Source organism: Mastigoproctus giganteus, chromosome 8 (assembly GCF_048544385.1).
Source record: "Mastigoproctus giganteus isolate SK-2022 chromosome 8, ASM4854438v1, whole genome shotgun sequence".
Taxonomy (NCBI): Eukaryota; Metazoa; Arthropoda; class Arachnida; order Uropygi; family Thelyphonidae; genus Mastigoproctus; species Mastigoproctus giganteus.
The window spans coordinates 125,615,974-125,635,877 of record NC_143582.1 but is presented as its reverse complement, the minus strand read 5'-3'; the positions used below and the strand labels follow the sequence as shown (position 1 = coordinate 125,635,877).

At 37.8% G+C, this 19,904-nt stretch overlaps 1 protein-coding gene across 2 annotated transcripts in view; it reads right to left on the bottom strand.

Annotated features, from left to right (window-relative positions):
* The window catches only part of LOC150081804 (SEC14-like protein 2), a 97,060-nt gene extending 82,535 nt beyond the window's left edge, over positions 1 to 14,525 (bottom strand). Inside the window, exons 1-2 of one of the 2 annotated variants that reach the window (XM_090379693.1) lie at positions 14,490 to 14,525; positions 12,871 to 12,963 (exon numbers count right to left, since the gene is read on the bottom strand). In XM_090379693.1, coding sequence (XP_090235819.1) covers positions 12,871 to 12,924 — 54 coding nt within the window. In that variant the 5' untranslated portion in view covers positions 12,925 to 12,963; positions 14,490 to 14,525. Of the gene's footprint in view, positions 1 to 869; positions 982 to 12,870; positions 12,964 to 14,489 lie in introns of those variants that run through there. The other variant, XM_090379694.1, reaches the window with a different exon arrangement.
* Positions 14,526 to 19,904: the final 5,379 nt, after the last annotated feature.

Sequence of the window (19,904 nt, the reverse complement as noted above, 5' to 3'; positions counted from 1 at the left end):
AAAAGAAACTTGGAATTTTGTCACGTTAAGTTTGATTTTCATTAGGTGCCAATAATGACAGCTACATTGGTAGCAGGTGTAAGTCCTGAAGTAGAGACAAATGAGAAAAAACAACACAGAGCCAACTTATCACATCGAAGGTACGGAAAGTTCTGCGCAACGTTAAAAAAATTCGTTTAGTTAACGTTGCCGAATCTTCTGTTCCCTTTCCACCGCATTGAATCATTTTGTATAATTGATTCTATCAAGTATGAGCTGAAGTATTCAAATGTGGAGCGGAAAGCTGAATTTCAGTTGCCAAAAATCTACGTATCTCTGCCTGAAATCCTAGAATATAAATAAAACCCTTCCGGTAACCAACAGAACCAATGAACAACCAGTTGGCGGGTGGTGGCTTAGCACGTTGCGCGTTTCATTCCAAAGAGGTGCAATTTAAATTCTCACACGCATTAATTAAAGAATAACTTTTTATATGACTGCATATTAGCTTTTTTGTCACGTGTAAAAACACCAGCAGTATGCATTACTTTATTAATAAATTTAATAGCAATAACCAAGTGTTGACCACATAACGAAAGAAATTTGCCACAAATCACTTATTTTAAACACGTGGTAATTATGTTAGACAATTTGGTTAAAATTTACTTACGGGTTAGTTAGTATTAGTTAGGGTGCTTATTCCCCTCCCCTGCCGCTGTTTTAAAGTCAGGAACTCGTTTTCCTATTTTAAAACAGCTGGAAGGGGGGATAAACACCCTAAGACTACGACAGTCTACAGGGTGTACCCTTAAATAAATTTTAACTGACAATTTGGCGTATTTTACAACAGACTTGAAATAATAGTGTTTCGAAAATAGATTAGCACTTACCTCTGCTAGCCTTTTCATTCCTGAATCGACTATTTCGTTATTCACTTCGCGAAGTATTCTATTAACAATCTCGGCAGAAGTTTCTGCTGTTTAATTCATTAAGTTCCACTTGACAAAACTGCATCAGTAAGACTGCTGCATTACGATACAGTACTTGCATACAAAGGCTTATAATAAGCAGAAGTTTGTCCTGTACGAAGGTTGAGAGTCAAGTTAAGAAGAAGCCATATTTGCTATTTGAACAGTATTATATTTTAGATTTTTCTTAATAGATGGTCATATCTCCGTTCTTTATTAGTCCCTTTTCACGGTCATTATTAAAAAATGAGTTGTGCTTCTCTCGAAACTACTATTTCGATGTTTCCAGCATATTTTTGAACACTTCACCCGCCATCGTTTTATCACTCAATAAAAGAACAAGAATCAACTTATCCGCACTATTTAAACAATCCAAATACTAGGGCATTATTATACCATTAAATGTCATTTAACTTAATGAAATACATCTGACACAAATCTATATTATAGTTACTGTATTCTTTAAAGCACGCATAGCAAATTCGACGAGAAACAAACAAAAAAAAAAAAAGACCACCATGAAAGTCACAACAGTACCAAGAATGTCCTCCTCCCACAATACAACTAGCGCCACCTCAGAGAATTTTTACACGCAGCATCCGTTTTGGGCTTACACGGCACAGCTCACGAATTTGGAAGCAGACATGCCTTAGGGATTATTTAACACGGTGTTGCCTTTATTCCATTTTCCCCTTCAGTACAGAAAGCCTCACATAACGTGTGCACACTAAGTGCTCTTAGTACGCGCTCGTACATCAGCACTTCCCAAAAGAGAGGCGTTCGTTGTTATGTTTCTCAAACCGTCTGTAAAGAAGTGCTACTGCGTTCTACACTCATTTGTGCTGGTAGACATCGGCGTGCACTTCTGTCAATGCACGATGATATTCTAGGGTGCTGCAGGTAGAAGCCACACAGAAATTTCTTCTGTGCGAACGTGAAGCCATGCTAGGTGCGCACTATGTCCATTTCGCCATAAAATATTTGACAACGATACATCTTGAGGATTTCAAGTGTGCCCGTCTCAATCGATTTATACGTAATGGAAACTGCGATACATGATGTATAAACCATATGTAGACCATTCGGCCAATGAAATGTCTAAGGGACTGAAGCAAACCGGTGTTCATGAGACTGGTGAGAAGAAAGTAAGGATCAATCGGCCCGCACACTGATATACCTGCTGTTGTTGTTGTTGATGTAGTTGCGTTTTAGAAGCATCAGCGACTAAAGCCATGTTGCTCCGTACATATCTGTAAACTGTGTGTTCTGTGGTCGATTTTCTATTTTGCTGTACGAAAAAGCCGAGTTTCTGGGAGAAAAAATCATTCTACCCTCGCCTGAGACCGACTAACTCGGCCACGTTTTGAAAAAAGACCAATAAAAATTTCTTATTTGATCAACGGGACTCGAACTCAGGTCTTTTCTACCGGTAGGGGAGGACGGCGAACCTACCAACTGTGCTACCCACGAGGGCATATAACTGCTCTCGCGAGGAATTTTTATGAGCTTTTTTTCACAACTGGCTGAGGAGAAGTGTTCAGCGAAGATTGCCTGGTGTTTTTTCTCGAAAACTCAGTTTTTTTATTTAGAGAACCCACAGAAGAAGAATACACGCAGCTATACACACAATATAACCTACTGTAATTTTGCAACTATCAACCCATGTGTTCATGTGCGAAAGCAACTAAGGCTATGAGGCGTCAGTGTATTGTGTCTGTAAATTGAGCGTATCCTGGAATGTTTGCTGTTTATTGAACAGAAAACAGGAGCTTCTAGGAGATAAAATCATGAATCACGTTGTGAACAAAGTCAATAAAAATTCCCCATGTCCATGTTTAACCCTACTACTATTTACTTTCCGCATACGTTCAGCCATGTTTTATCCGCCCTCGTGAATAGCACAGTTTGTATAATCACCGTCCTTCCCATACCAGGTGGAAAGACTTGAGTTCGAATCCCATCAATGACGCAATGAACTTTTATGGGCATTTTTCACATTTTTTCACAGACTGAGTTAGTTGGTCTCCAGCAAGGGTATCATGGTTTCCTCCCCAGACATTCAGTTTTTTCGTTCAGCATCAGCAAACTGACCACAGAGCACACGCAATTTACGGACATATTATGTACGGCCCAATATGGTCTAAGTTGCTAACGCGCCTAAAACATAACAAAAAGACCATGTTATATTTTAGGGGCGGTTTTGAACCAGTGTTTTATCCAAACACTGGTTCAAAACCTGAGTACTAGGTATAAATATAATGACGAACAATACACAGATGGTGGATGGTTCGTCACATCATAATGAACTGTTGTTGTTGTTATTTGGTTTTTAGGAGCATTAGCAACTAAGGCCATATTGCTCCGGGAATATGCGGTGGTCATTCCCTTGACCTTTCCGCATCCTCCGTATTTGGTGGTGACGGGCTCGAACCCCGATCTAATCAAGAAGCGTGTGCTACGCACTGCTGCTCCTTCCCACCTGGCTACGGAGACGCCCATAATGAACTGGCACTGAATATCAATTTCGGTGCTCTTTATAAACAATATGTTTAGTTGGATTATATTTTGCTTAATTGAATTTGATTAATTCAACTGAACAGCAGAAAGAAAATGGCAGAGGCCGCTAAGGATATTAGGTGTCATTGACATTTTCATCTTTGTGACCTTTAAGGGTGCTTCTAAAGTATATCTCACACACATACACTGCCCTATATTCACACCAATCTAACCTCAATATTTTATCCACCTAATTCATGTTCATTTTAAACATCACTTACTTGAATTCAAAATAAAACAAAGTTAAACAATTTAAATTTTTAGTCTCTTTGCAACTACAATATCATGATAGGGTTTCACGTCCCTATCACATGAGGTTCAACTCCTATTATAATAGCAACTTAGTATTATAACAGGAGCTGATTTCTAGTATTATTTCTGTTCTTCTCCTACTTTTATTTGTTAAATTAAAACCTAGTGAAGTACTTAAAGTTTAATTAATCAGTTAATAATATTAATAATATTAATTACCATCATATATCTAAGTTAATAAGTGTACATGATTCCATTCACCACAAACATAGCTATTCACACACAGCTAACGAACCCAACTTCAGCAATTTCTCCTGAAATAGTCCCTGACCAACGATTAAAAAGCTGTGACATTTTTTAGGACAAAAATACATCCGATGTCTTTTGCTAACAGTGACTGCGTCAAACTTAGGCAGGTATATATAAGTAATTCTTCCCTTTCTAGAGGCAGTTCACCTTCTTTCCCATAAGCTTTTTTTTTTTAAATTTCACTCTCTTATCTAGATTTTTCACCTTAATGAGCTTGCACCAGTCCTTATGCAAGAATGGAAACTGATATCCCCAGAACTAATTTAGTCACGTTCTCTACATGGGGGGGGGGATCTATAGGGGCTGTCTGATAAGGTTCTAATCCTATCAAAGGAGTTGTTATGTGATGTTCAATCTAAAATTTTTTTTCGAAATTCACGATCCCAGTTTTGCAGTTATTTCCTTGAAGGTCCTGACAGAAGGAATACAATTGGCAGGCGTTTTCATTTCATCGTCTTAAACTTCAAGGCAGTCTGTATGACGCTGAAGAGCCCCTTCACCAACTTCAATGCTGCCTGGGCTATATCCCCTCAGATCAGTCTGCGCGGGTAGCACAGTGGTATCGTCACCGTCCTCCCCACACCGGGTGGAAAAGGCCTGGGTTCGAATCCCGTCGATGACGAGAGGAACTTTAATGGACTTTTTTCACTCCATGGCTGAGTTAGTTGGTCTCAGGCGTAGATAGCAAGGTTTTTCTCCCCAGTAACTGGGGTTTTTTCGTCCAGCAAAACAGGCAAATCAACCATAGAACATACGCAATTTACAGACACAAATACGGTTTAATGTATTTAATTACGGGCAACCCTAAAATAATAATTTTAATTAATCCTCTCAGATCACAATGATAGATCAGAACTGCTCAGCTGGTTAGCAACAAATTTAGTGCCTAAAGCTCCAACTGTTGTAGCGGGTGATTTCAACTTGCCGCTACCTAGGCATGGGGATGTTCTTGTGGGCTTTGAGGCCACTCTTCGGCCCGTGGACCTTACACGGTTTTCGACACAGGCAACTTGGAGAAATCAAGCGCTCGACCTTATCTTCCACAACTTGCCAGACATGAAACTCTTTCCAGGCAATTTCCAATTTCAGTCGAATCACTTTCCAATTGCATGCCCTCTATCCATAAAGTGCAATTCTCTTCAGTTTCCTGACGAATACTCCACTGATCTGCCTAGGGTTGCCTTCTCCATTAAATATCTGAAGCCGCACATCGTTGTTCAGTGCTTGAATGGATTTAACTGCAATTTTTGATTTAACTTGAATGGATTTAACTACAAATGGATAAAGTGCAATTCTCTTCAGTTTCCTGACGAATACTCCACTGATCTGCCTAGGGTTGCCTTCTCTATTAAATATCTGAAACCGGACATCGTTGTTCAGTGCTTGAATTGATTTAACTGGGGACGTCTCTATTCTGTCGTTAGAGGATGCCATTAGGGTCTTGTCCGAACAATTGAAGTTAATTACACTGCGTGGTGCAGCTAAATTGTCAGGATTTTTAACCAGTCGAACCGGTGTTTCAATAAGGAAACTAAGCTGGCCTTCATCAGGAAGCAGATGGCCTAGCGGAAATGGCAGAAATCTCAACTTCGCTCTGACCTTAGCCTCTTTAAGAAAAAAGAGCATCCTTCTTGAGAAAGAAAATGCAAGTCCTAAACTAAGTTATTCTCGATAGGTTGAAGAGGGGTAGAAGGATCCTTTCACATCGTTCTCATCATCTTGCCATCGAGCAGAGGCTTGTCCATCCAGAACACACACTCTCTCTCTCTCTCTCTCTCTCTCTCTCTCTCTCTCTCTCTCTCTCTCTCTCTCTCTCTCAGGAGGACTTGTTGACTAGGGCGCAGATGAATGACATCGGAATATCTAGAGAGACCATAATTGATGTCATTAACAAATTACACAACAAAGCTATATACTGTATAGTTAACCTTTCCCTTCACTTCAGGCAAATTCTGCAATCTGGAACAGTTCCATCAGTTTGGAGATCATAATTTATCAAAGCTATTCCAAAGATCAGGAAACCTAAATCTCCAAAGATCTGCGACCCCTCATCACTTACTCTTTATTCAAAATTTTTGCAAGTGTGATATAGCCAGTAATTGCCCAGCACTGCTTTGGACACAGGCTCGAGTATCTACATACCAAGAGATCGACAACTACCACTGTTCTAGACATCCTCTTCGGAATTCAACAAGTCCACAACAGCAAATCCCAGCTGGGATTTGCTGTTGTGGGCTTGTTGACATAATTGACATAATTTTCCTGGACATTAAATCGGCATATGATAGAATATACTTTCCAGCTCTTTTTACCATACTGAAACACTACTTCGGTAAGGCACATACCTTATTTCAGTTTGAATTCAATATCACTTCCTAGACACTTACTGGTTACCCACAATAACTTCCGACGTCATAAGAATCCCACAGGGAAGGATGCTTTCAGCTATCCTGTTCGCAGCAATTTTGGAGCCTTTCCTAGCTCAGAATTCAAACTTTGTGTCATATGCTGATAATCTGAAGTTCTACGTGAGTTCGGATCATCCTCATAAGACTCGTGCTATTAATCGACATGCTTCTAGGCAGATAATGAGCTTGGAAAATTACCTGGCTTCAATTGGGCTGCATCTGAACCCTACCAAATCAGCAAACCCCTAAGGAACCCAACGGCTAAAAGGCCAGCCAGATGAACAACGGTACAAAACATTACACGTCACAATATTAACACACTTTTAAACATCTGGCGTTTGCAGTGTACTATATCACACAACAATGTATACTCTGTGGAGATGAAGGAAACCCTGGTGCCGTCTGACCCGAAAAAACTTCACACTGACCTAAGCCTCACCTAGGATGTTGGGCTGACCTTTCAGCCTCACTTTCTCAAGGTGAAATAGTATAAGTACGCTTGGGCAGTGTGTCAGGAGCACGTGGGTGTGCCACTGAAATTTGGGAATCTGCTCCTGCCTCCTACCTCAACAAATACCTCATTTTGCAATACTGGCTGCTCAGATGGATGAACCGGATGGTGAGCCACGCGCTTACTGTCTCCAGATCTCTCCTTCAAGCTAATTCTGGGCACCACTCCCTGGAGACATCTCATCACGACGAGAAATGCCCTCACGTTTGAGCGGCTTTTGACGGGGCGAATTGATGCTCCTTCGGCATGGGCGTCCACAGAAAATTTTCCCCCGGGGGTGGGGGGCAAAGCTTGGAGACAAATAATTACATCAATAAATTTTTATTTAATTATTCAATTTTTGGGGTGTTTTTTTCACAAGTATATTATAGAATACAGTATTGCATCAATACAAAACACATACATAACGTATATAAATTTACAATATAAAGGAAACAAGAATTAATATATATATATATATATATATATAGTATGTATGAAATGTAAGAAAAAGAAAAAGAGAAAAGAAAGGGAAAGAGAAACAGTAAGTGTACCTGAATGCGCAAGGCTGCAGAAACAGGATACAAAAATATAATGATAAGATTTAAAAATAATTAATACAAATAATTAATAGAAAATACTAAAAGATGGAGAAGTAATTAACACAAGGTGCCAGGCCTAATAGAGGAAAAATAAGAAATAAAGAAAGAAAGAGAAAAAGAAAGAGAATATTAAGAACCTAAACAAAAAAAAAAAAAATGTAAGATTTTTCTTTTTTTAGTTAGTGCATTGGCTTCTGTGGCCATAATGCCTCCGAAGGTTTTTACACTAGTCTGATCCAAACCCGAAGCGGGATTCGAACCCGTGACTTGCGGGTCGCCAGGCAAGCACTTTACTCACCTGCCTAGCCCGGTCGGCTATAATAAATAAATAAATTTTCTGTTTATACTACGGGACTACCAAACGGTCAGAGGAGTTCACAAAATAGACAGAATACATAATTCAGCAGTCACGGGCTTGAACCCCGGTCACTCAAGGCACGTGTACTTATGCACCCGCGCGCCTGACCACTAGGCTACCGCTGTAGAATTAAATAGAATTAACGGCTGAATTAACAAGCCAATCATATGTACAATAGCTGAAAGGGAAGTAGAAATTAATAAATGTTAAATAATAGTGAGCATCAAAATAAGGCTGGTAAAAAATTGAGGGTGATTAAAAAAAATTGATGCAAACTAGATAAAATAAAATAAAATTGGTACATATATCAGGTATTTCATCAGGGGACTACACCTGATCATGTACCAAAACACTGCGTTTCTATACAAACCTATGTTGATGGAAGAACGATTAAAATATACGGGGAAAAAAAATAAAACCTCCAAAAACGTAAGTAAGGTAGCCCCAACGCAGTGTGTGAAGTTAAAATAAAATAAAACAATTAAATGAAGTCAAATTAAAGTGTAAATGCATGTGAGGTGAAATGTAAATCCTTAACGTTTTAAGGATGAAAAGTTTTTGAAAAGTTTTGAAATTATATAAAAAGGTGATTTTATGTAACAGGCAGTGGTATAGAAATAGGAAGTAATGCAGGGTAAGGGAGGGAAAAAGGTAATAAAAATAAAGGAGGCGAAAATAGCGAGAATAAGAAAAGTAAGCATGTCCGAATCGCCCTCGTATTGCACTAATAGTTCAACGGACGGAAGACAAAAGAATAGAAAGTAAAAAAAGGATGAAAAGGGAAAAAAAAGAGTTTAAAGGATACTAGGCAAGCTAGGTGTGTAAACAGCCAACCTCTTAGAGAGGGCCTTGGCTGGGAGAGTGTTAGTAGAAGTAGAAACTAATACCACTAGCCTGTAATATATTTTAGAATGCCGAAAATATACGAAAGGTAAATAAAAATAGAAAAATTAAATACCAGAAAAGTTATGTAACATCAAACTGGGCTAAAATGTAATATGAAGAAAATATTACGAAGAGGATATTATTAATAAAAATAGAATATAAACGACGGTGGAGTTGCTCAGTAGAAAGCTACGAGAAAAGAACAATGGAAGTCCTCTATAGTTAAAATGAAAAAGTGAACTGGGGAAAAATTCTGAAAGAAATACGAGAGAGCAACATGTCATAGACGAAAGCGTACGATTATAAACAATTAATAATAATAATATAGAAAATAACTTAGAGAGTGAAAAGGCATGAATATCGTTCAAATAGAAGTCATGTAATGCGTTCACTTTCAAAGTAGTGGAAATACCACCATTCAAATATACATCTGTACAGCTGTACAAGTATCAGTTTACCCCTAATCAAAATGGAACATGGTGAATCCAAATTTTTGTTTAATGAAATCAGATATATTTTTTATAATATAATTTATAAAATTAATTGGAATATCATTAATGCGTAATTTAGTATAAAGGCCATTTAAAGCATTAATGAAAAGTGTTTCATTGCTGCTTAGATCTTGCAAGATCTTGGTAAAACACCTCCCACCATTCCCAACACGCTCCATTCAATGCCTCCTGCGGTCTTCCGTCAAAAGGATGTCAGAAGGATTTTGACGAATCTTGATGCTAAGAAAGCTCCAGGTCCCGATGGTATTTCTCCACTTGTTCTCAAAACCTGTGCTCCTGAACTTACTCCTATTCTTTGCCGCCTTTTTTTCACTTTCTTATTCAAAAGGTGTTTTTCCTTCTGCTTGGAAATTTGCTCATATCCAGCCAGTTCCTAAAAAGGGTGACAAATCCCTCCCATCCAATTATCGTCCCATTGCAATTACTTCTACTCTTTCTAAAGTAATGGAGAAATCAATTAACCGCCAAATTTTAAACTACCTAGAAACCTTCCGTCTGATTAACGATCGCCAGTATGAATTCCGTCAGTGTCGATCCACTGGTGATATTCTGGCTTATGTTACCCATTTATGGACTAATTCAATGGAAAGCTTCAGTGAAACACAAGTAGTTGCTCTTGACATCTCAAAGGCTTTCGATCGTGTTTGGCATAAAGGTCTTCTAAACAAGCTTCCATTTTATGGTTTTCCAACTGTTTTTAGTAATTGGTTATCCAGTTTTATCTCTGATCACTCACTGAGGGTGATGGTAGATGGCTCTCTGTTTTCTAACTTCTCCACTAATGCCGCTGTCCCCCAAGGTTCAGTTCTTTCCCCCACTCTTTTCCTCTTGTATATTAATGACCTTCGTCCATTGACTGGAAATCCTATCCATAGTTTTGCCGATGATAGCACATTGCATTCCACTTTCCATTTTGAGAAACCTTGTCCTGCTCTTCTTCTGCTTCTTCTGCATCTAAAAAACTTGCTTAATATTGCTTCTTCTGCATCTAAAAAACTTGGTTTTCTCTTTCGCTCTCGGCATTACTTTTCTTCCAAACAGCTGCTCACTCTGTATAAATCGGAAATCCGCCCTGCCATGGAATATTGTCCCCACATTTGGGGTGGTGCTCCCAAAACCTCTCTCAGGCTTCTTGATTGCATTCAGAAGAGGGCAGTTAGGTTAATTAATGATTCATCTCTAACAGAGTCTCAACCTGTTAGAGATGAATCGTTGTCTCATAGACGTACTGTTTCTGCTGCATGCCTCTTCTACAGATACTTCCATGGGCACTGTTCTTCTGAATAGCTTCTATAATTCCTGCTCTCTCTTCCAAAACAGTCCGAACACGTGTTGCCACCAGCCAACATCCATTTACTGTCCAACTTCAAACTCACAAAACCAACTTTTTATCTTCCTCGTTTATTCATTCAACAAACGTTTTCCGGAACAACCTTTCTTCATACGTATTTCCTGAAAATTACAGTCTACAGACGTTTAAGCCCAATGTCAACAAATATCTTCTTTCGTCTTCTCAACCTCCAACCCAAGCACGGTACTAAGTACTATAAGTTCTAACACCTCTCGTGTTTCGTAAAACCTTCCTCCCGTCATTATGGGATTCGAACCTTTTCCATCCAAGGTGCACTGTGCTACCGCGAGGGCTTGGATTTAGTTCACGATATAAAGTAATCTAAAAAGCAAGTAAACCTCATTGGTTCTATGTTACGCAATGGAAATTACTCCAAGCAGGACCTTTTCTCTGTTTGTGAGGAGGTCGCACAGCAGAAGTATATATTATTGTGCAGAAGTGGGGAAAAGTGAGGAATTTTTATCAGAGAGAAGTAATATAAAATATGTTCCACTCTTTGAATCGAAAAAGGTTCTTCTTCCACCTTTGCGTGTAAAGCTTGGAACAATGAAGACTTTTGTAAAGGCTCTGGATAATGTATGTTCTTGTTTATACTCCAGCACGACCACCAGAAAAGAAGGAACGAAGACATTATGCTACTTCACGGAAGGGTTTCCCAATTTAGCAGACGCAAAACTGAAAGTTTTATTGGACCTCAAAAAAAGGAAGTCCTCAAAGATAATGTATTTGAAACAAAGCTACAGGATACCGAACCAGCAGCTTGGTGAACATTTAAAGCAGTTGTGCATGGATTTCTTGGAAGAAAGAAAGAAGATAATTATGATTCCTGGCATCAACTTTATTGCAATGTTACAGAGATGCCGAATGTCATTGAAAATTCATTGTTTTCTTTCCCAGCTCAGTTTTTTAATCTAAAAAACTGGGAAAAGGGATCAGCAAGGGGGAACACTTTCATCTATGGAAAAGCAGTACAAAAGTCACTGTGACACTGCCATGATGGGAAAACGGTGAGAGGTTGCTGTGATGCTACCGTGATGACGGGAGATTATTGCTGGTTTCTTAAGAGAAAAAGCAAAATACACTATAAGAAAACTCTGAGCAAGCACTTCTAAGGAAACAGAATGTATATAATAAAATTATATGCTTGATTAAAATATTGTAAAATGAATAAGTATTTTTTTAAGACAGAGTATGTATTATTGTATTATTTTTAAATTTGGTCTTCATTAAGTTACTAAAATTTCTATATTTTTCAATGAAGACGTGATGGAGACTTAATTTTGGTAATTTTAGAATCAGGGGATAAATTTCCTTTAGAATCTGCTTTGGAGTTATGAAGAAAAAAATTGGTTCGCTAGTATTATTATCCCTTTTGAATTCCAGAAGATAGATGCCATAACCTATGGAACATAGGCCAAAACCTATGGAACTGGCTTAGCCTTCTTTGGAGGTAATAAATCGGCATGCTTCTATTGTTCTGATTGCAGTTTGACTCTGGTTGGTAGCGATGAAACCATGTGTCATCACAAGTTACACATCTGGCCAGAAAGTTTTCAGAATCTGCTTGTTAACGAACAAATAGTTGCATTGAAGTTTTGAATTGAAGGTGTTCTTGTTCCGATGCCAAAAGGCGGGGGCCCCATCATCGTTCAGAAACCTTTGTCATACCCAATTAATTTTACAGAATGTTTCGCACCTCTTCTATCAAATGAAATGCCTGTAGCCTCTACTATTTCTCTAACAGTTATGTTCCTCACCATCTTATGAAGTTTATGGACGTTTTCTAAAGTTGTTGATGTTAATAGCTATTCTCTGCTGTGTTCATATTTAATGCTGATTCTGCCACGTTTAAATTCAGAAATCGAATTATTCAATTGCATATGACGGGGCAGATTCTCCTAGATTAACCATGTCTTCATGAATAATTTACCAGATTTCCCTGGAGCCTTGTCCTCCTTTATTCTCAGTAGCTTTTGTAGCATTTGTCTGAGATCATTATTTAATTTATTTTACAGCAGTCTGCTACATAAACATTCCTCAGAGTTTGCTTTAGACTGTAAATATTGATGATAAGTACCGTTCAATTCATCTGGCAAGGAAGCCCGTCAACATATACTTCTATAGACGTAACAGACTCGAGCAACATGATCTAAGATGCTGATGTTCATGTAAAATATGTACTAAACAGAATACAACTTACCTGATCAAGAATTTCTTGTTGTTCTTTAGACAGTCCTTCTCTTGGTTCATTCATGGTACCGGCTGTACAATGTATGTTAGTCTGATCACGTCTCTATTAAGTGAAGAACAAAAAAACCACAATCATTACAGTGAAGTTACATTACTATCGTTTGAAGAAACTAAAAACAAATACAAGTATTACAAACTATTGGGCGACCATTGTAGCATAACACTAATACAGTAATATCTAGAACAGTTTAAGCTGGCGCATTTATTGTTCGCTTTTCAAAAGTCAAAAGCTGACAGAGGATATCATCAAGTTTTTGTATAGATGCTTCACTGGGAAGTTTCCTGGGAGAAAGGGAGGGTAAGAAAGTTTAAATAAGAAAATTAATAATTGCTCATATATGAGGTGATACGAGTGAATTTTCTAAGGGAAGGGAGGGGGGTTTCCATTGACCAATCGACTCGCCTCACTATCAGCAGCATCCAGTCTGACTTCTAATGTTTAGAATCTAATCAAAAACCAACATTTCATTAGAAAATGGGTCGATTATCTCATCGTGAGTCGGCGCGGTAGCACAGCGATTATAATTATCGTCCTCCCTACACCGACCGGAATTTATATGGACCCCTTTTTCACAATGTGGCTGAGTTAGTCGGTCTCACGCGAGGGTAGCATAGTTTTTCCTCCCGGAAACTCAGGTTTTCGTCTAGCAAACGGAAAATCGACCACTGAACAAACGCAATTTTTACAGACAGTATATATACGGAGCAATATAGCCTGAGTTGCTGATGATCCTGAAACCCTACAACAACAACTCCATACAAGTTACATAAAAATGAAACAAAGAATTCCTTTATTTGTTTAATGTTTTTCACTGAGGATACCTAAGCAAGATATTGAACGTCTGTCATTTCAATTGCACAATACAAACCGAAGAAGCAAATATAGTCTTAAATTTAGATACAATAGGCAATAATTTAATTAAAGGGTACTCGTACATTTAGGTTATTTTAAGTCTGATCGTAAAGAGGACTACACCATTACAAAGATAAGGGGGGGAAAATGGTTCCGCGTGAATTTCGAGGCAAAATATGATTGCCGCTAAGTAAAATCATTAAAATTGTTAATTTCTGTACTAACGTGTACTTTTTTTTTTATATCTATATAATATCGGTGTAAATATACCATAGACAACTCTTAAGAAACTACGAAGTAGTTGTTGTAGTAGGCATCATTTGCTGTTTTTCATATTGTGCTCTCCCTTCACGACGAGTTGCCATGATATTGCACTACCTCGAATGAGTAACGCTTCTCTATGACTCACTGAGAATAAGTAACAATAGTCTTCTCTATTAGCGAAGCGTTACTTATTCGAGGTAGTGCAATATCATGGCAACTCGTTGTGAAGGAAGAGCACAATATGAGAAACAGAGCAAATGATGCCTACTACAACAACTACTTCGTAGTTTCTTAAAAGTTGTCTATGGTGTATCTACACCGATATTATATAGATAATAAACTCTTAACGTATTATGCCTTGTGCATTTAGTTATTTTATTTTATAATAATACATTTATTTTATAAAAATTACAAAGAACTAGGGGTTTAAAGGCATTTTCACCACCACTTACCTAAAACAACCGATTTAACTGCAATTTATGTACGAGTAAACGCATACAGTTATCATTCACATGTCGCTACAAACATCTATTTTTTCCAATGATTAGGCACACGAAGCAAAGTTGGCCTTCCAGATTTTCCTCTCTAAAAACCTTCACGAAAACAGGAAAGGGCACGTGTAACTGAAATAAAAAGCTATTTGATTATGAAAGCTGATGATTAGTATCGAATAAATGCATTATTGTCTTGCGTCATTCCATTAAAAAAAAAAAGCAATGAATCACTATGCGGATCATTTCCATAATCGTTATTTCCCTTATTTTAGGTGAGTTAGTATGTATGCACAATGCGTGTATTGCCTTCCCATGTCCGTCTGCTCGGATGTAGCAACTCGACACCCAGTGACGATTTTCGTAAAATTTTACATTTCAGCCTTTTAAAAAGATTTGTCAAGCCATTCCAAATTTCGGTTTCATTAAAAGTGGACTAATAGAAATCTGAAAATTATTATTTCTTTGTCGGTCCGTCCGCGTGCATTAACTCGACTCCTAGTGGACGAATTTTCAGGAAATTTTATTTGTCGATCCTTTTCAAATTTCATTAAAATCGCACTAATGGAAGTCGCCAATTTTTTCCTTTTTTTTTTTTTTTTGTTATAATCGTGAATTGTTATTTGCTAACGTGCCTAAAATGTAATGCACTGCGTACATTAATTAATTTTGTTTCACTTATAACCTAACCTACGAATATTGAAATCCTCACCTACGAATATTGAAAACGAAAAGAAATAGTAACTACAGACAATCAAGAAAATACAGGAAAATAGGATTCCAGTTCGGCAAAATAAGAATAATTTACAAGATAATTTGCTATGTTACTATCAAAACGTGCAATGTCTAAACAATAGCAACTATAAAGACACCTATTCCCTTATATTAAAAGAAGACTACGACATCTACTTTTTAGTGGAAACAGGGTTCACTCAGGATGTTAAGGACAGTGAATTGGTCCCACCGGGCTTTGTTGTTATTCGTAGGGATAGACTGGATAAGAGAGGCGGCGGGCTCATGATCGTCTGCCAAAAAGAGATTCCTGTCTCAAAAATCAAAGTCTTGGCTAACATTGAAGGAATTTTTCTCCAACTGGGCAGTGGCTCTTATATCTGTTATGTTATGCTTGTCTACCTTCCACCACCTATAGATAACACCCTTATGATAGAATTTGAGAATACTATCGACCAAATTCTTGATCAACATCTGGGAATAGACCATTTAATTGTTTTAGGGGGACTTTAATATGCCACATGCCTACAATGGATGTAATGCCAATCCAACTAATGTCTGGACACTTAAGGGTAGATTTCAAAACATTTTCATCTCTCTAAATCTGAATCAGATCTGTGAATTTCCAACTAGAAATGAAAACTACTTGGATTTAGTCTTCACCAACTTTCCTTTGGTGGTATTTAAGCCAACTAATCTTTTCAAATCAGATCACATTCCCGTGGCCTTTTCCATCAAGAAAAGATCAGTTAAAGATACGGATTTAGAACAAAAACAGAAGCTCAATTTCAATAAAGTGAAATGGCCTGATATGAATTATGCATTTAAAAACTGTAATTGGGAATTACTATTAAAAATCAATGATCCTCAAGAAGCACTGGACTGCTTTTACCAAATCATTAACGAAGTAACTAACAACCTTGTTCCATGCTATAGTGTTCCTGATCCAAATTACGCACACTGGTTCTCTAAGGAACTAAAATCCCTACTGGAAAAAAAACAAAAAATGCATAGTAGGTTTAAGACAAATAAAGAAATATGCCTTTACAATAAATATTCCTCCTTAAGAAGACAGGTTAAAATGACATTAAAACAGGACACTTGTGCTTCTTCTTTTTTCAAAGAAGAGTCTCGAAGACTCTTCTTTGTGACAAAGCACAAATACTTGTGCTTTGTCGAAAGAAGAGTCTTCGAGGCAAAACATATGAAGCCTATATTCAGCTATTTCAAAGCAAAAAATCAAAATGCGGCTTAAACACGCTAGATATTCCCAGTGAATTGACATCTTTGTCTGAGGCAGACTACCTTGCTAGCAGCTTTGAAGAAATTTACAAAACAGATACAGCAGATGACGGGATGGAAGGTAACGAAAATTTTCCTCTCAACTACATTGATACACTAACAGCATTTGAAATCAACCAAGCAGAATTGTTGAGCACAATCCACAGTATGAAAAAGGACCTCACACGAGACCCGGACCGTATCCCTACTGTCTTATGGAAAAAAATGTGGAACTACACTTGTAAAGCCATTACTTCACTTAATAAAATTGGTATTTGAGAATGGAATCTATCCAGCTGAACTGAAAAAGGCTTTGTTACCCCTCTTTACAAAAAAGGAGACCCATCTTCACTCAACAATTACAGACCAGTTTGTCAATTGAATACACTCTCAAAGATAATTGAATCCATTGTAATGAAGCAGTATTTAACTTTATGAAACTTAATTTGTCAGATTACTCTCACGGATTTATCAAGGGTCGTTCCACCTGCACAGATATGATTTCGTTTGTTTCGAATATATCCCAGGCGCTTGACGAAGGAAAACAAGTCGACTCCATCTTCCTTGATTTAAGCAAAGCCTTCGACAAGGTAGTCCATCAGAGACTAAAACAAACTGCATCACTATGGTCTCAGAGGACAAGCACTAAACTGGATTGAAAATTACTTGGAAGGTAGAGAAATGTCCGTGACATTTAAAGGTAAAACCTCATATCCTTTCAGTCCTGAAATTGGTGTCCCACAGGATTCATCCTTAGGTCCGCTATTATTTCTTATCTACATCAACGACCTGCCAAGCACCCTTGGAGACTACCAAAACAAAATAAACGTATTTGCAGACGACATAAAAATCTATAAAGCAATTCACAGTACCAATGACTGCATCGTCCTAAACGAAGCTCTTCAACGAGTTATTCAGTAGCTGAAGGAGAACAAAATGGCAGTCAATGAAAACAAGTGTGAGCTGATGAGCTTTGCTAATGCACACAAGAAAAACAAACTTAATTTTTCTTATTGTATCAACAACAAGACAATCAAAAAAGTCAGTACAGCCAAAAATTTAGGTATCTTTATTAAAGAATCATTTTCCTTTGATGTCCATGTCTCTAACATTGTGAAGGCAGCTAGCAAAAAACTAGGTTTCCTGAAAAGAATTAACCGAAACTTCAATCAGTTGGCACTTTTCATCTTTCTTTACAAAATCTATGTTAGGCCAGCCCTAGAATTTGCCTCACAGGTCTGGTCCCCACATGTTGCTTACCAAAAAGTAGAAATTGAAAATATTCAAAAAAGAGCAATCCAGTACGTTTGCTTTAAAAGTGGCCTTGAATACAATGAGAAATCCTACCAAGAGTGGTGTGGTGGTGTGTATTCTTTGGACTCGAAACGCTGGAAAAAAGAAGAGATAAAGCCGACTTCTTAACCAGCTGTTAAATAGTACCCTGAATTGCCCTCATCTCGTCTCACAAATAAATTTCAACGCTCCGACAAGAGCGTTAAGAAACCATCCTATGCGAGAACAAATTATCGATACTACAACTTCTACAACAGGACTGCAAGATCAACGAACAAAACAAATGTGGAGATATTTGACACCCCCGGACACTTCAAGAGGCAACTAAAATTGCTAACCTCATCCGTTACCTGACTTAAAATGGACTCTTCTTGCAAGCTGTAAGACTCTGATTGTGTAATGTGTGTGAAGAAATACCAGTGCTCTGCCTTACTCCTACCTGTTCACTTAAATAGGACGGACGGATGAGCCTACTTTTATTTATTTTATCTGTACATTTCAGTTCACTAGTCTTCTTATGTACATTTACTTTTCTCTTTACTTTGGGAAATGTATACCCCAAGCTTCTGCTTTGAAGCTGTGTAATAATGCTTTGTAGCTGCACCCTCAGGCAGTTTGTTTGCTGTTTTGTAGCTGTTAACAATAATAATAATAATAATAATAAAGGCGGTTTCACTTATAACCGAATAAAGATGATTTTATGTGAAACAAACAGTAAACTCAACATGTAAAGGAATAAATAGAGTTCTACAATGTTTAAAAAAAGAAGCTGGCGGCCGGGAATAACATTTGTGATGCAAAATGCAAGTATTACTCCAGCCCAGATTTGGTTCTACAGTATAACGAAATTTAGATAAGGGATATCTTGACATATCAGCCATACTTACCCTGCTTATTACCGCTCCTTACGAGAATTGCAAGATGCCTAAGCAATCACAGGCATCTTGAAAATGATAGGCAGGAATCTTTCGATATTCCCACACTTTTTAAAAATCGAGTAATCAGAAATCAAAAAGGGGAAAAAAAAATTAAGTAAGTAGATTACTACATGAGGGATTTTTGTTTTTATTAAGAACTTGATATGAAACCTGGCCTTGAAACCTTTATGGTAATTACTGAATGAGGAATTTTTTTTCTTGTTAAGAAATTATCATGAAACTTGTCCGTCAAGGCCGAATCAATTCCAATAAGACTACCTCGTACTCGGAAAGTAAGGGCTTACTGCATTCATCGAACCATGTTCGATGATTGGCAGTTATCAAAAGCATTTAAGTTTGAATACGTTTTCCCTAAAAATTTTGTACTACTGAGAAAATGAAACGATTAAATAAAAAAAAAACATTAAAGAACCGTAATTTTTGAAATTCCTGTTCTTCACGGACGACCACGAGCCTGCAAGCAATAGCAGTGAGGCGTCAACTGAACAGTGGAAAAATGAATACATATAATACTAGGACCTTATCATATAATTGTGGTTGGCTAGTTAGAATTTGGATGACGTAGCAAAGAATGCGAAACCTCAGTGTACACGACATTTCAACGCTTGCGTATGTGATAACGGCCAAAGCAAATAAGGCTATGAGACATCAATACAAAGTGTCTGTATTCTTGGTTAAGTTGCTTGTTTACTGGATGAAAAACCAGAGTTTCTAGAAGAAAAAACCACGAAACCCTGTCCTGAGAACTCTGACTAACTCAGCCAAGTTGTGAAAACCTTGGCTGAGTTAGTCAGTTTTTATGTTCTGTATTAACAGAACATAAAAACTGACTAACTCAGCCAAGTTTTATGTTTTTATGTTCTGTGTTAACAGAACATAAAAATTCCTAACATCGTTGACGGGTTTTCGAAATCAAGCCTTTTCCACCCGATATGCTGTATTCTCGCGGATTCCCATTGGCTACCCGCGAGGATGCAACAACCCTCGCTTGAGACCAACTTACTTAGCTATGTTGTGAGAAAAGCCCATAGGCCTTCTGCATCAGATGTAGGGAGATACATGTGTTACCCGCGAAGGCGGCGTAACACAGTGGGTATCTCCTGTCTTATGTAGTATTAAACTGCGCGTGTAG